The sequence below is a fragment of the Natrix helvetica genome (assembly GCF_964273705.1).
Source record: "Natrix helvetica genome assembly, chromosome: 4".
Lineage (NCBI taxonomy): Eukaryota > Metazoa > Chordata > Lepidosauria > Squamata > Natricidae > Natrix > Natrix helvetica.
This window is the reverse complement of record NC_138550.1, coordinates 36,628,780-36,643,202: the sequence shown is the minus strand read 5'-3', so window position 1 is coordinate 36,643,202 and position 14,423 is coordinate 36,628,780. Positions and strand designations below refer to the sequence as shown.

At 38.4% G+C, this 14,423-nt stretch overlaps 1 protein-coding gene across 3 annotated transcripts in view; it reads left to right on the top strand.

Annotated features, from left to right (window-relative positions):
• MORC1 (MORC family CW-type zinc finger 1) overlaps positions 1-14,423 on the top strand; it is a 64,802-nt gene that overhangs the window by 14,913 nt on the left and 35,466 nt on the right. For all 3 annotated transcript variants that reach the window (XM_081950382.1, XM_081950383.1, XM_081950381.1), the window contains exons 7-11: positions 3,802-3,961; positions 4,797-4,902; positions 5,379-5,504; positions 7,568-7,647; positions 8,316-8,380. In XM_081950382.1, the coding sequence (XP_081806508.1) occupies positions 3,802-3,961; positions 4,797-4,902; positions 5,379-5,504; positions 7,568-7,647; positions 8,316-8,380 (537 nt within the window). The remainder of the gene's footprint in view (positions 1-3,801; positions 3,962-4,796; positions 4,903-5,378; positions 5,505-7,567; positions 7,648-8,315; positions 8,381-14,423) is intronic.

Sequence of the window (14,423 nt, the reverse complement as noted above, 5' to 3'; positions counted from 1 at the left end):
ACATGTGTGATTGCTTATTTGAAGTGAAGCTCTCTTTATTTCCAGATGTTAATGGTATCAGTTAATAATCATAACTGGGCCTGAACTTTTGATTACAGATCATTGCAGTTGCCCCCCGTTTGGTCATTTCGATTTGGGTCACCGCATGACCTGACGTAATTTTTACAGCTGTTTTGAGGATGGCTGTAAGCCAAGTCACCATGGCTGTTAAGTGAACTGTGTGATCATTAAGCAAACCATGTGGTCGTTAAGCAAATTCAACATATCCAGTGGGTACTTTTTTTCCATTTTCTGCCAGAAAACATCCCAAAAGTCACAAGTAGGGATTACTTGACTGTGGGACAATTCAGTTGGTTATAAATATAATCCAGATGCCAAATAACCAGAATGCAATCTCATGCCTGGGGAAGAGGGGGTGGGTATGTGGCAGTCTAACTTTGAGAACAGGTGATGAGTAACTTCTTTTGAGTCCTTCGTAACTTTGAAGGAATACCTGTAGTAACATTTTAACATGTTTAAATCTTAACTCTTTTCTATAGAAAAATAGACAAACCACACATTCATTAAAAAAAATTATTGACTCCAGTAGACCTAAAAGGGAATCTTAAAAGTCATTTCCTTCTAAGAGTTCAAGAAATATTTTTCATTAACTGATTTGTTAGAACTCGAACCTCCTGTTTCTATTCCTAAATTTTTGTTAACTTTAAAATGGTTAATGTTTACTTCCTTATTTATTTCTCTGTTTGTTTGACTGGTGTGCCATCCATCTCATCTACAGGTGACTAATATACTGAATAGTTTTAGCCTCTAAATATAGTCATATAAATTTGCTAAGCTGTTTAATTGGATAATTAAAAGTTAATTAAAAATGGAGTTCCAAGGATACTCACACAGCACTTCTTCTCTGAGAAAATAATGTTTTAATTGAACGAAAACTCTTTAAGGCATTTACGACAAGTTAAAGACTTTTTTTGAAGTCAGAGAAATCATAAATGTGTCGTTAACCAATAATAAGATCCCCAGATTTTCTGGGAAAATACTTATACTTCCTATTAGGGAACAGTTATATGCCCAATAGCCACAGAATTTTAATTGCTAAATAGAACCAAATATGAGAGGTTTTTAGTGCTCTCTGAACTTGGTTGTTTTCTTGTAGATGTTTCATTACCTAAGCTAGGTAACATCATTAGTGCTAAAACTGAGAGCTGGGGTTTTCTCTCAGTTTATATTCTAGTGGCTTGCCTTATTGATGTTTGTGGAAGTGGTCTTGGAGGTTCTTTGGTTTGGCTGTTTACTGTTAGCTTGTTTGGCTTACACACCACATAATAGTAGCAGTAGAAACAGACAACCACATTAAGAGAACTCTCAATGACCTCACCAAGAAATTACCAAATTACCAAGCAGGAACAGTGGCAGATGAGAAGCAGTGGACACAAGCTCCCATCCTTCTATGGATGATACAAAATATATAGGCCTAATATACCTTTCCACCTAATTGTATCATTGCTAGGGACCCCTATCTAAAGAATTAACAAAAAGTCTGGGAACCCCACAAGGGGAAGCAGACAGTCCATTAACTTCCCATTATGGTGCCTTCAAATAATCAGAGATGTGACTATAGATGAGGATGAAATTATGGTCTCATTTGATGTTACAGCCCTTTTCACCTCAGTAGATCCAGAATTAGTCAAAGAATCTATGACCACATTATTCCACAGCACACTTGACTGAACCATATATTCAAATATTGAATATAGATTGTAGATCTCATGAACTTCTGCCTAACCACATAACCTCCAATTCGATGGAACACCTAAGGGATCACTGCTCTCAGTTCTTATAGCAGAGATAATTATGCAAAGTCTGGAAGCCATAGTACTTCCCACAAATACAACCAAAATACAGATCAGATATGTAGATGACACCGTCACTATAACAAAAAAAGGATTATTTAGAGAATACCCTAAAAACCATCAACAATGTTCAAAGGAATTCAGTTTACTAGAAAAATAAAACAACTCACTACCTTCTAGACATCCTGATTAGCAGAGACCATGATGACAAACTAGAAACACAAATGTACCAAAAACCACCCACGCCAAACCAAATGTTCCACTATCAAAACAATAACCCAACCTCCCAGAAGAGAAGCTGTGTAAAAACTTTATTTAGATGACCACAACTCACTGCAGCAACCCTGAACAACAGAAAAAGGAAATAGAGCATCTATACAACATCGTTCAACAAAATGTATATCAATACAACTTTATCAAAAAATGCCTGATTACTCAACACAATATAATCCAAGCAACACAAGCCATAAAAAGAATAACGCTGCCATATATCAAGAACAACTCAGAAGCCACCAAAAGATTACTGCAACCATATGGCGTCAGTATATCACACAAGCCAAATAAAGCGCAAAACTTCCTAAATAAAGCAAAAGACCCAACAGCCCCAGAAGAAGAAAAAACAGGAGTCATCTAAAATAAATAGTGTAATGATGGAAACAGCTACTATGTATGACAAACAGGCAGAAGACATGATAAAAATTGTTTAATTTCACTACACAAAGACAGATTTAATCCATAGTTTCAACTGGGAAACTGGCCATCCTAGATCAAGCCAAGTCCAAAAATTCTAGGGAATTTCTAAAAGCCTGTTACTATGACAAATTAACCAGTGTATAGATATATACAATATCAACATACAATGCAAAACAAAATAACCAACAAGCCAAAAAGGGAACAAAGAAAACCATTCCCATCCAGCATCCAGTAGACAATAGATTAACTCCAAAATTAACATCAGACCAACTTTCAAGAAGTAAACAATGTCCCCAAACAAGCTAACAATAAACATCCTAACCAAAGAACCTCCAAGACCATTCCCACCAACACTTACAGGGCCACTAGAATATAAAGTAAACAAACTCCTAGTTAACACTGATGATGTTACATAGTTTGGATAATGAAATGTCTCCAAGAAAGCAACCAAAATCAGCACCAAGGACCCCTCATTTCAACTCTGAACTGCAAATATTTTCTTTTATTAGAATCAACTATTTGCCAAGGTTTCAGTGTTTTCAAGTAGTAACTCTTCATTTTTGCACATAGTTATAGCTATTTTGATTTTCATTCTATCCCTTCTCTGAATCCTAGCAATTAACATGGAAATCCAAATGATGTCGTTGAAAAACTGAAAAATTAAAGCACCCTTGTTGATGTAGTAGTTTTAACTTGGGGAAAACCTGCAAATTCTATCACTATCATTAGCTTGTAAATATATTTCAGATACATAATTGTAATTAATATAGTTACCCTTTATTAATCATGATATAGTATTAAAAAAACTTGCTGTGTTTAGTATTTCAACAGGGTCAATTACAGGTAGTCCTCGACTTATGATCACAATTAAACCCAAAATTTCTGTTGTTAAGTGAGAATTTGTTAAGTGAGTTTTGCTCCTTTTTATGATATTCCTTGCCACAGTTGTTAAGTGAATCAGTGCAGATGATAAGTTAGTAACCTAGTTGTTAAGTGAACCTGGCTTCCCCCTTGACTTTGCTTGTCATAAAGTTGCAAAAGATGATCAAATGACTCCAGCACACTGCAGTGGTCATAAGTATGAAACAATTGTCAAGCATCTGAATTTTGATCACATGATCATGGGGATACTGCAAAGGTTGTAACTGTGAACAAAAGGTCAAAAGTCACTTCGTTCAGGGCTGTTGTAACTTTGAACAGTCACAAAATGAACTGTTGTCTAAGGCAACCTGTACTCTAATATTCTTGTTTATAGGTCATAGTGCCAATTCTTTCATGGTCAAGTGACACAAAGACTCCAGCAATAGATGATCCTGATAAATTTCCTACACAATTGTCCATAATTTGCAAATATTCTCCTTTTAATAATGAAGAGGAATTGGTGAAGCAGTTTAATGCCATTTATGGAAAAACAGGTGAGTTTACCACTTAAATTTAAATATTAAATCCACATATACCAATATTGCTCTGCCTTCTGCAGATCATTGCCTTAAACAGTAGCATGAGTATGTAAACTAGACCAAGGCACGCAGCAGCAGAATTAATATGGGTCAATTGAGATTGTAGCAATTAGCAACAAAACAAAAAAAACCAATAGACTAAAGATAATGGCATTATTGTTTCAACACTGATCTAGGCAATGGCTGCAACAGGTAGATAGATATTTTTCTAGCAATTAGCAAGTGTAATAAAGAATATTAAGCATCTTGAAGTTCAGAACTTCACAGATACCTCTCTGGAACTCTTACCCATAAATTATGCTCTTGAACTTGTAATCCAGCTGAACCTGCACCTCCTTAGAATGGAATATAGACTTCAGAATCAGAGAGAAGGCATTTTGCATATCCTGAGCCCATCAGTATCTTGAGAAATTTTAACCATTAGTCAGCTTGTATGTATCCCCAGGGTGAGCTTCTGTTACTTGTCCCAGCTTCTGCCAACCTAGCAGTTCGAAAGCATGTAAAAATGCAAGTAGAAAAATAGGAACCACCTTTGGGAGTTGAAGTTCACAAGTCTTAAAATTGTCAAGATTGGAGACCTCTGTTCTATTATATATTATATATATTCTTAAAAACTGAGTTGCGCCCAAAGAGAAAGATCTTAATGTAGGGTACTATGTACCCATACATAGATAGTTCGGAAAAAAGATAAAGCTATTGTGTTTATCCATTATAGTGAATCTTCACTGACGTAAAAAAAATTTGGGGGGGGAAACCCGATACAATCTGTTATTTACATATTCACACCTAGGAACTCTGCTTGTGATATACAATCTGAAACTCGCATTGAATGGGGAGCCAGAACTTGATATTCTAACAGATGAGAAGGATATATTGACTGATAGGATCCCAGACAAGTAAGTTATTATGGGAAAAAAAGTATGACTTAATATTGTGCAAGCTAATTTTTTTTACAAGCAAACAAATTTGTTAGGAAATCTGATATCTAGAGATCACATATGTATTACATATCTATTTGTAATCTATGTTTTCCATAGAAGTTTCTGCCCATCATAGTACTATACATTTTTTGAAAATATATTCATTAACCAATTTTTATTATCTTGGAAAAATAAACGAAATTTCAAATTATTGGCCGTGTTGCACCTTGCTGTTTAGCCAAGCATATGAAGAATATTTTTGTTCTTAGTTGACTCCAGTATGTCCTTTCCAAAATCCAAAAAGAAGTTTTATATTCCTCTCTTGGGAAGGAATTGCAGTTTTTCTGACTGCTTTGTATGTTTTCTTTCACATTGGTAATACACTATATTGTCTCTATCCAGCATCATTCTCTAATTGAAATTTATTTGGCCTTAAATGTTTTATACACCAGCTATCCAGAAGAAAAATCACTAAGAGCTTATACAGCTATATTGTACCTCAACCCACGAATGAGGATATTCATTCAAGCTGAGAAAGTCAAAACCAAGCATTTGCTTTTCTGTTTTTACAGGCCGAGGTGAGTGAGCTTTGCTTACAGTTATAAAGGAACACATCAAAGCAATGTGCTTGAAAGCACTAGATCACCACATTACAAAAAAGATGTTGAGACTCTGGAAAAAAATGCAAAGAAGTGAAACTAAGATGATTAAAGTCCTGGAGACAAAAACGTATGAAGAACGATTGTAGGAATTAGATTGGCCAGTCTCGAAAAAAGGACTAGGGGTATCATAGCGGTATTCCAGTATTTGAGGGGCTGCCACAAAGAAGGGGGGAGGGGGTCAATTTATTTTCCAAAGCATCAGAAGGCAAGACAAGAAACAATAGAAGGAAACTAATCAAGGAGAGAAGCATCCTGGAATTAAGAATAAACTTCCTAACAGTGAGGACAAATAACCAATGGAACAGCTTGTAGGTGCTCCATCATTGGAGGTTTTTAAGAAGAGGCTGTATGGCCATCTATCTGAGATGATATAGAGCCCTCCAAGGTCCCTTCTGGTCTATTCTGATTCATTGATTGATTTACTTCTCTAGCCCCAGTGACAAACTGATTTTGATTTGGAATAATTCATAATCTAAGACAAACTAAAATCACTCTTAACAGTAAATCAACTGGGACCTAGAGTCTGGAGCACTTTAAATCAGATAATCACTTTAGCAACAGGGATAGGCTTTGTTTGGTTTACTCTTATTGCTTTGGATTCTGAATGTGGTTTAGAAATGTTTCTGAAAGAATACCGCTGAATAAGGCAAATAATTCAAATTTCATATTTTGTTTTATTTTCTAATGAACCTCTAATATTATAATACTGCCACTTTGTTAGTGACAGTATTATAATATTATAATACTGGAAACATGAACAGATTAACTAATTTTATCTTACTTAAAGCTACATTATCAGAATCTTGAAAATCTCAAAGTACAAATCTCGGGCTCCTTACAAATCTGAGAAGGTAGCGTGTATCCTTTCTGAGTCTCTTTGCCTGCCCATTAAGTAGCTGTAACGCTTAGCTATCTATTCCCTAAGCATCAGTTTTTCACCTCCTCTCTCAAGGTCTTTCTCATTTAACCATTACAAATACAGCGTGGATTTTGAAGTTTAGTAATTAATATCCTGGAACTGGTTATGGTGAGGTGGTTCTGACCTAGGCTTCCCAAGATCATGAAGCAGACTGAAATAAATGAACTTTTGCACGATATTCTAATTTTTCGAAAACTATGTTTTGCATAGTCATTTTAGAGAGAGAAAAAAAAAACCTGAAACCCACTTAACAATATTTGTTAGCTTCAAATCCTGCTCCAGTTATGGACTATGAGGCTGGCTTTTGAAGGCCTCTAGAAATTCCTCAGAAATTTGACTTACTGTAGGAAACTTGTCTTCATTCTCCTCTAAACAATTATGTATAGAGCACATCTGTGGACAGAGTTCTACAGATACCTTCATTTATTTTATATTATCATTTATTTGGAGCTCTGATGGTACAGTGGTTAGAGTACACTATTGCAGGCAAACTCTGCCGATAGCCTGTTTTCAATCCTGATGGGCCTCAGATTGACTGAGTCTTCCATCCTTCCGAAGTCGGTAAAATGAGGGTCCAGATTGTGGGAAGCAATATGCTGACATTGGAAACCGCCCAGAGACTGCTGTAAAGCACTATGGAGCAGTATAAAAGTCAAAGCGCTATTGCTATTGTGCATATATCCCAGGCAATAAGTAAAAAGTATAGAAATATTGGGAAAAGGAATAAACAAGGCATGGTTCTCCAACTGCATAGGAATACATAAATACCTTCACCTGTATAATGCAAATAATCAAGGCTTAATTTACAGAATTGTTATAAATAAGATACATTTGACTCCTGGCAATTTTCTGGTGCCTACAATTTTTTTGACAAGATTTTGGAAGTAGTTGGCATTCCTGCCTCCTAAGGCTGAGAGGGATTGGCTCAAAATATCCAGCTGGCTCTGTGCCTAAAGCAGGACAAGCACTCATAGTCCTGGTTTCTAGCCAGGTGCCTTAACCATTACACAAGACTGGTCCTGGTATGCATACTAATTCTGTCAAATTTATGTTTTAATAGGATGTATCCATATATATCATCTTCATTCAAACAAATTGCCACTCGTGAATTACAGAAGGCACAAATGGAACTGAAGGCTGGTATGCAGTATTCATTATTCTCTCTCTCTCTCTCTCACACACACACACACACACATATACACACACATATTTTTTAATGTTTAACTTGGGTTTTTTTACAGCATTATTTCTTCTGTAACAATAAAGAAAAATAGTTGACAGACTTTTTTCCATTGTGAGGAGACCCTTGGCAGCTACTGGGATAAGCTTTAAAAAACTTAGGAACTTCTTTAATCCCTTAGTTCTTTGAAACGTACCTAATTTTTACCCTCAGGGGAAAAAAACAGTATGGGCTAAAGAGAAATCACTGCATCTTTTGGGAAATCAGTAACTAATACCTCTGCAATAATAGAATACAAAAATGTTACTTTTAAAAAATAAGTTGCAAATAAGACAGAATTGCATGTGCATCACAAAATATGCAAAATGGAAACGTTTCATCTGTTTTACTTCGGCTTCTCACCCTTACAAAACTAACTTTGAATTGAATCTAGGCATGTTCAGAGATCAATCCCAAAGCAGTGAGACCCTCTGTTCATGTGCTACCTTTGTGCTACCCTTGTTCATGGAATGATCATAAATCAGGTGCCAACTAGAGTCAACTTCAATAGTTTTGCTTTGTATGTCACACAGATTGAAGAAGCATTTCTCCCAAATAGTTTAACAAATTATTTTGCTTATGCTTGTAGCCGAAAATGCTGTGACAGAAGTAAAAGGCAGACTAAAACAACCTTCCTTGTCTGAAGATAGTGAGGTATTGAACCAGGAATAACATTTATATTATATTTGTCTAAAGTTTTCTTTTCAGAGATCAGTATCCTTTTTGTATCCCCAGTATAAGGCTCACTTAAATGAATTGAAATGATAAATATGGAATTGGAGAAGTGAAAGGAACTCTTCTCAGTATTACATTGGCTTGTAGATGGCCATATTCCCCAAAATATTTTCTATGCCGAAAAATATTTTCTGGTTTTCAGTATACTTGTACGTATTGCTTCTTTAAATGCATATTTATACCATTTTGCGGAACCTGCATTTTTTGCAAGCAAGATTCTGATATGTCTTTGGATACATATTGGCATTGGCATCCTTCAGTCTCAAAAGATTATGGTATCGTGCTCTGGAAAGAGGTCCTAACGCAGCACCTGGTGTGGCTAAAAAGTCCAATTTGGCAGTGGCAATCCCTTCCACACTGAGGTCAGATACCTTCTGTCCCCTGCCCAGCCCCCAGATTTCACTGGTTCCGGGGTTGCCTCTTTGCCTCAGCCTGCCGAACAAGTGTCTCTTTGAATTGGAGAAGCCCATGCTGCGTCTTTAGCCTCCAAGCTGAACAATCAGAGGTCAAGGTTTCCCAGCTGTTAATGTCCATTCCCAGGGCCTTTAGATCCCTCTTGCAGATATCCTTATATCTCAGCTGTGGTCTCCCTCTGGGGTGCTTTCCCTGCACTAATTCTCCATACAGGAGATCTTTTTGAATCCGACCATCATATATGCGGATACATATATGCTATCTATAAAATGTATAAATTTTTATTTGAAAAACTGTATTGCAAACTATGAATTTAAGGGTTTAATTGAGTTTCAGTCAAAAAGGTATAATTAAATGATTCTATATGTTTTTTATTTTATATTTACCTTTTATTTACAAATATGCTGCTAATTCCCGAATGGTTTTGGGCAGCTGATCACATAAATAAAAAATAATAATAATGCATAAACCTCTAACTTTCTATAAACTCAAAAAAGGCCTAAATAAAGTAAAGTGGGGATAAGGAGATTTTATATTTACTAGAGAAGGCTGTACACTGAAATATAAAAGAGAATTTACTATCAACATTAGGTGCATGAGGTATAGAAAAGTTACTCTTTTGAAGACTTGAGGTATGGAGCAGATTATATGGCTCCAGGTAATTAAATCATGTAAGGAAGTTTATACTAAAGTAAATACTTTGATTTGCTTGGGAAATAATCAGTTCAATGTAGTAGTACTCTACATGTGACATCTCTGAGCAGTTTTATTCACCATGTAGGTTTGCTATGTTTAGCTCTGGTGCAAGGGCTGCGTGCAAAGACCATGTTGAAATAATCCAATTTTGGAGGAATTATGTGTGTATCACTGGAACAGATTTCTCTTTACAAGTAATACACAATTGATTTCTCCACTATGCTTGTTACACAATCTGTGAAGCCAGCAGTTTGAATAGAAAGCGGAGGATGGGGTGGGTGGGTGGAAGCATTATTTTTAAAACTATACGCATCTAATTAAAGAGGTTGATATTCTGGGTCAGTATTGTTGCAACTACTTTTCAAAATATGGCAGGACTTGGATTAGTTTTTAATCTATGGCCTACAACAGTGATGGTGAACCTTTTCGACACTTGAGTGCACAAACTGTTTGCATGCCCAAACTGAAAGGTGCACGCATACACAAATGTGTGCATTGCTGAGGTGAGAGCACATGCGTGGACGTGTGCATGGGCATGCGCAGTTGTGCACACATGGATGTGTGCATATGCAGGAGAGATTCAAAAATCAGCTGGCTGGTGGGAAGCGGGGCATCCCAACACCAGCAGCGTGGCAAGAGGTAAGATATTTTTCTTTTGTGAGCTTCTGTTTCGTCGTTTGCAGGGAAACAGAAGCTCACAAAAGAAATGCCACAGAGATCTGACCTGGGGACACTACTCGCGAGCTAGCAGAGAGAGCTCTGCGTGCCACCTCTGGCACCTATACCATAGGTTCGCCATCACGGCCCTAAAATATCTAACACAATTTCTGTTTGCATTAAAAACATTACGTAATACAAATTCTAAGAGAAATAGGGCCAAAACTTTAAAACAGTGTAAAACATCAACATAAACTACATTCATCCTCGCTTCCTGATTGGGTTAGTTAAGATCGTTAGATAGGTTAGTTGCTGAAAAATAAAGGCAATTAACATTGTTAATTCCAGTTTATTGAAAGTTTGCCTGGCATGACCTTTAAACAGTAGGAAAAATTTTCACATCTTGTTAATTACCTGTTTACTACTGCCAAGTTTTCACTAACCTATCTTAGCTTTAAGTTCATTTATTTTTAAACAACGTTAAGAAATCAGTTTTCATTTTGGATTTCATCATGGTAATTGAAGCCTAATTATACCTCTCTAAATCATTATTTATATTCTTTGGGAAAATCCTGTTATTAATCCCTACTGTGCTGAATTTTTATGCTTAAAGGGCTATGTCTTCTAATAATTCAAAGCTTTCAGCTATATATATGTAGTGTCCACCATGTACTGGGTGCTATACGTAAATAGTCTTAAATACTCCAAGTCAAGAAAGTAAAATATTTCTGTTAATTAACAACTAAAATGTCTTATGAACCTTTCTGGTGGCCAGTTTACTAGAAATATTATTTTAATATAGTGGAATTTCCATTGCTCTTTGACAGTTTATATGAGGAAATGCCAAATACAGTCCCTTTCATCTTCAATTAAAAGGATAAAGGGATTCTTTAACTAGATTCTTAGTGCTAACATCATACATCCATTTGCAGCATGGATTGATTTTGTATTTATGTATTCGTAGCAATTATATGTATGTAACCTACTTAAGCAACTAAAGCCTTAAAATATTAGTTATAATGCCTTAAAACATTGCATCCTAGTATTTTCAAAAATTTTCTGTGGTCTTCCAAATTCAGTCTTCCAAAGCATTGTGGAAAATAGAAAAAGATGAAAGAGCAGTTCTCAAAGGATAAGCTGTTCCTTGTGAAGCAGCTGCTTCTGAGAATGTAATTTTCAAAATTCCCCCTCTTCTAGTCTCTTTAGGGATGGGTACTGACAACATCTTCTCCCAGCCAGATAGGGGAGGATCAGGGGTGGGATTATACAAGTTCGGGTGAACCGGTAGCTCTGACTATCAGCTAGGAGTGAACCGTTTCGCTCCAACTTTCAGCCCGCCCTGCCCCTGTGCTATACTCACGATTCCCTTTTCTGAAGCTCAGCTGATGGGCGGCAGAGTGATTGCCGCACCTCAGCTGTTTTTCTCCAGAAGGTGGAATGCGGAAGGCGATTTCTCTGTAAACTGTGCACAAAGCGCACGCTCAATTCAGCAAACTGGTTATTAAACCGGTAGGATCCCACCCCGGGTAGGATAGGCAAATTCTAATAGAGGAAAGGATTCTGAAGAACAAGCTCAGGTACAGCCTTGGAGGACAACTATGCTAGCCAAGATTTTTGTAGAGTAGATGCAGGCAGCATTCTCAACAGCATTATATATAGACTTTGGAATTTAAAAGTGAGGGCTAGTTTTCCTCCTCTGTTACTGAGGGAAATGAGACTGGTATGAGCCAGAAAGAGGGGAAAGATGGAAATACATGTTGCTACATTTGAACCTGTGCTACTCTGAAGGCAGTTAAGTGCTTTCTTTGAAGTGACTATGAGGGAAATTGGTAGCTGGAGAGACATTGTGTGATTATGCTGGGTCACTGAGAGGGCAGTTGCTGTTTCCTGATCCAAGAAGCAGAATATTTTAGCTGAAGGCTTCCCAGGGAGAAGATAAATGAAGAACCAGACAGAGGAATGTATTTTACCCCAAAACCAAGATAGAAGCGAACAGAGAGATGCTGGAGCCCTCCAGGAAACCTCGAACCAAAAATGGTCGGGGAAGAAGACATGGAGGGAAGTATGTCCAGCAACAAGCTGTTGAGATTTAAAAAGGGATAGATAAAGATTTAAGCCCAAGACTTACAACCAATTGCTCAGTGATTATTTAAAGTTACTATAGACTTGAAAAATGTTATTTACGACCTGTCCTTGAAGTTTCAATTGCCTCTCCTATCTCTCCTCCCCCCACAGTCACATGATTGAATTTTGGGCCCTTGGAAATCAGTTCACACTTAAGACAAGTTACAGCATTCCACAGTCATGTGATTTACATTTGGTGATAATTTTTTTGCCACTTTGCAGCTAAAAGAGTACCCATTGGATAAGCTGGATTCTGATTTATGACCACCATGTTCACTTAACAGCCATGGTGACTCACTTAACTATCATAAAACAGTCATAAAATCAAGTCCAGTCACATTACAATCACAATGTTTTATGACCAAAATTCTGGGCTCATTTGTAGTTGTAAGTCAAGGACTACCCATTGCCAAAAGCTGGAGGAGGGTGGGGGAAATTGGGGAAAGAGGAGATGGAAAATTGGTAGGTAAAAAGCAGAGTACCGTATTTTTGGAGTATAAGATGCACCAGAGTATAAGACTCACCAAGGTTTTGAAGAGACAAAATAAAAAAAAGTTTTTGCACTCTGCAAACCTCCCAAAAAAGAGCCCATTCCCCCCCCCAAAGGCATGAATAGCCTTTAGGGGGCTTGCAGAGTGCTCCTGGGAGGCAGGGGGGGGCAAAAATGAGCAAAAAATGGCCCGTTTTTTGCTCATTTAACCCTAACCCAGTGATGGCGAACCTTTTTTGGCTCGCGTGCCACAAGTGGGGGGAGCGCAGGGGGGTTGAGTGCGGGCGTGCCGCACCCATAATGCAACGCGCGACCCCCCCAGTGCACATGCACGCACAACTCGCGACCCCCTCCAATTTTTACATGCTTTTTTCGCCCTCCCCAGGCTCCAGGGGCTTTATAGGAGCCTGGGGAGGGCAAAAAGAGCCTCCCCCGACCCCCTGGAGGCCCTCCGGCGGCTTCAGGGACCGTCCGGAGGCTTCCCTGAAGCCTTCGGAGCGCTTAAAACGACCCTCCGAACAAACCGGAAGTGACTTCCGGGTTCCTCGGAGGGTCGTTTTAAGCGCTCCGAAGGCATCAGGGAAGCCTCAGACGGTCCCTGAAGCCTTCGGAGCGCTTAAAACAACCCTCTGAGCAAACTGGAAGTGACTTCCGGGTTGCTCGGAGGGTGGTTTTAAGCGCTCCGAAGGCATCAGGGAAGCCTCGGACGGTCCCTGAAGCCTTCGGAACGCTTAAAACAACCCTCCGAACAACCCGGAGGTTTGCTCGGAGGGTGGTTTTAAGCATTCCGAAGGCATCAGGGAAGCCTCCGGACGGTCCCTGAAGCCTCCGGGGTGGAGGGGGAGGCTCTTTTCACCCTCCCCAGGCTCCTATAAAGCCTCTGCATGCGCGCTGGCCAGCTGACAGGGCAGCGCCTCGCGTGCCCTGACAAATGGCTCCGCATGCCACTTGTGGCACACATGCCATAGGTTCGCCATCACTGCCCTAACCCATTTTTCGTATTTTTTTAAAGGGGGTATGGATAGCCTTTAGAAAGCTTATAGAGTGTTCCTGGGAGCTTGGGGGGGGGGGATTGAGTAAAAAAACATGCCGTTTTCTGCTCATTTCTGCCCTCCCCAACCCCCAAGAGTTCTCTAAAAGCTTCCTACAAGCTATGCACGGCCATTTTAGTGAAGGGGGCGGGGTTTTGGGAGGTAAAAAATGCTGTATTCAGTTTATAAGACGCACTCAGATTTTCAGCCTATTTTTTGAGGGGAAAAGGTGTGTCTTATACTCCGAAAAATATAATAAGTGGTTGCTACCAAATACAGTAGCTTTAGAAGAGAATTAGGAAAAAAACGAAGTTGTTTGAGAGGTAGGACAGAGGAAGAAACTTTGGATACATTGCTGTATCTGGATTTTTTTCCTAATTTCTCTACACATGAAAAACAAAACAAAGCAGCTTTCAAGGTCTCTCTCTAGCAATTGGTTTTTTTTAAAGTCCTATGCATCCCCAGACATAAAACTACCGTCAGTCACTCTTGCATCCCAAAAAGGGGTGAAGTGCATGAGAATTCTTAAGTCCTTAAAAAAATGCTATGT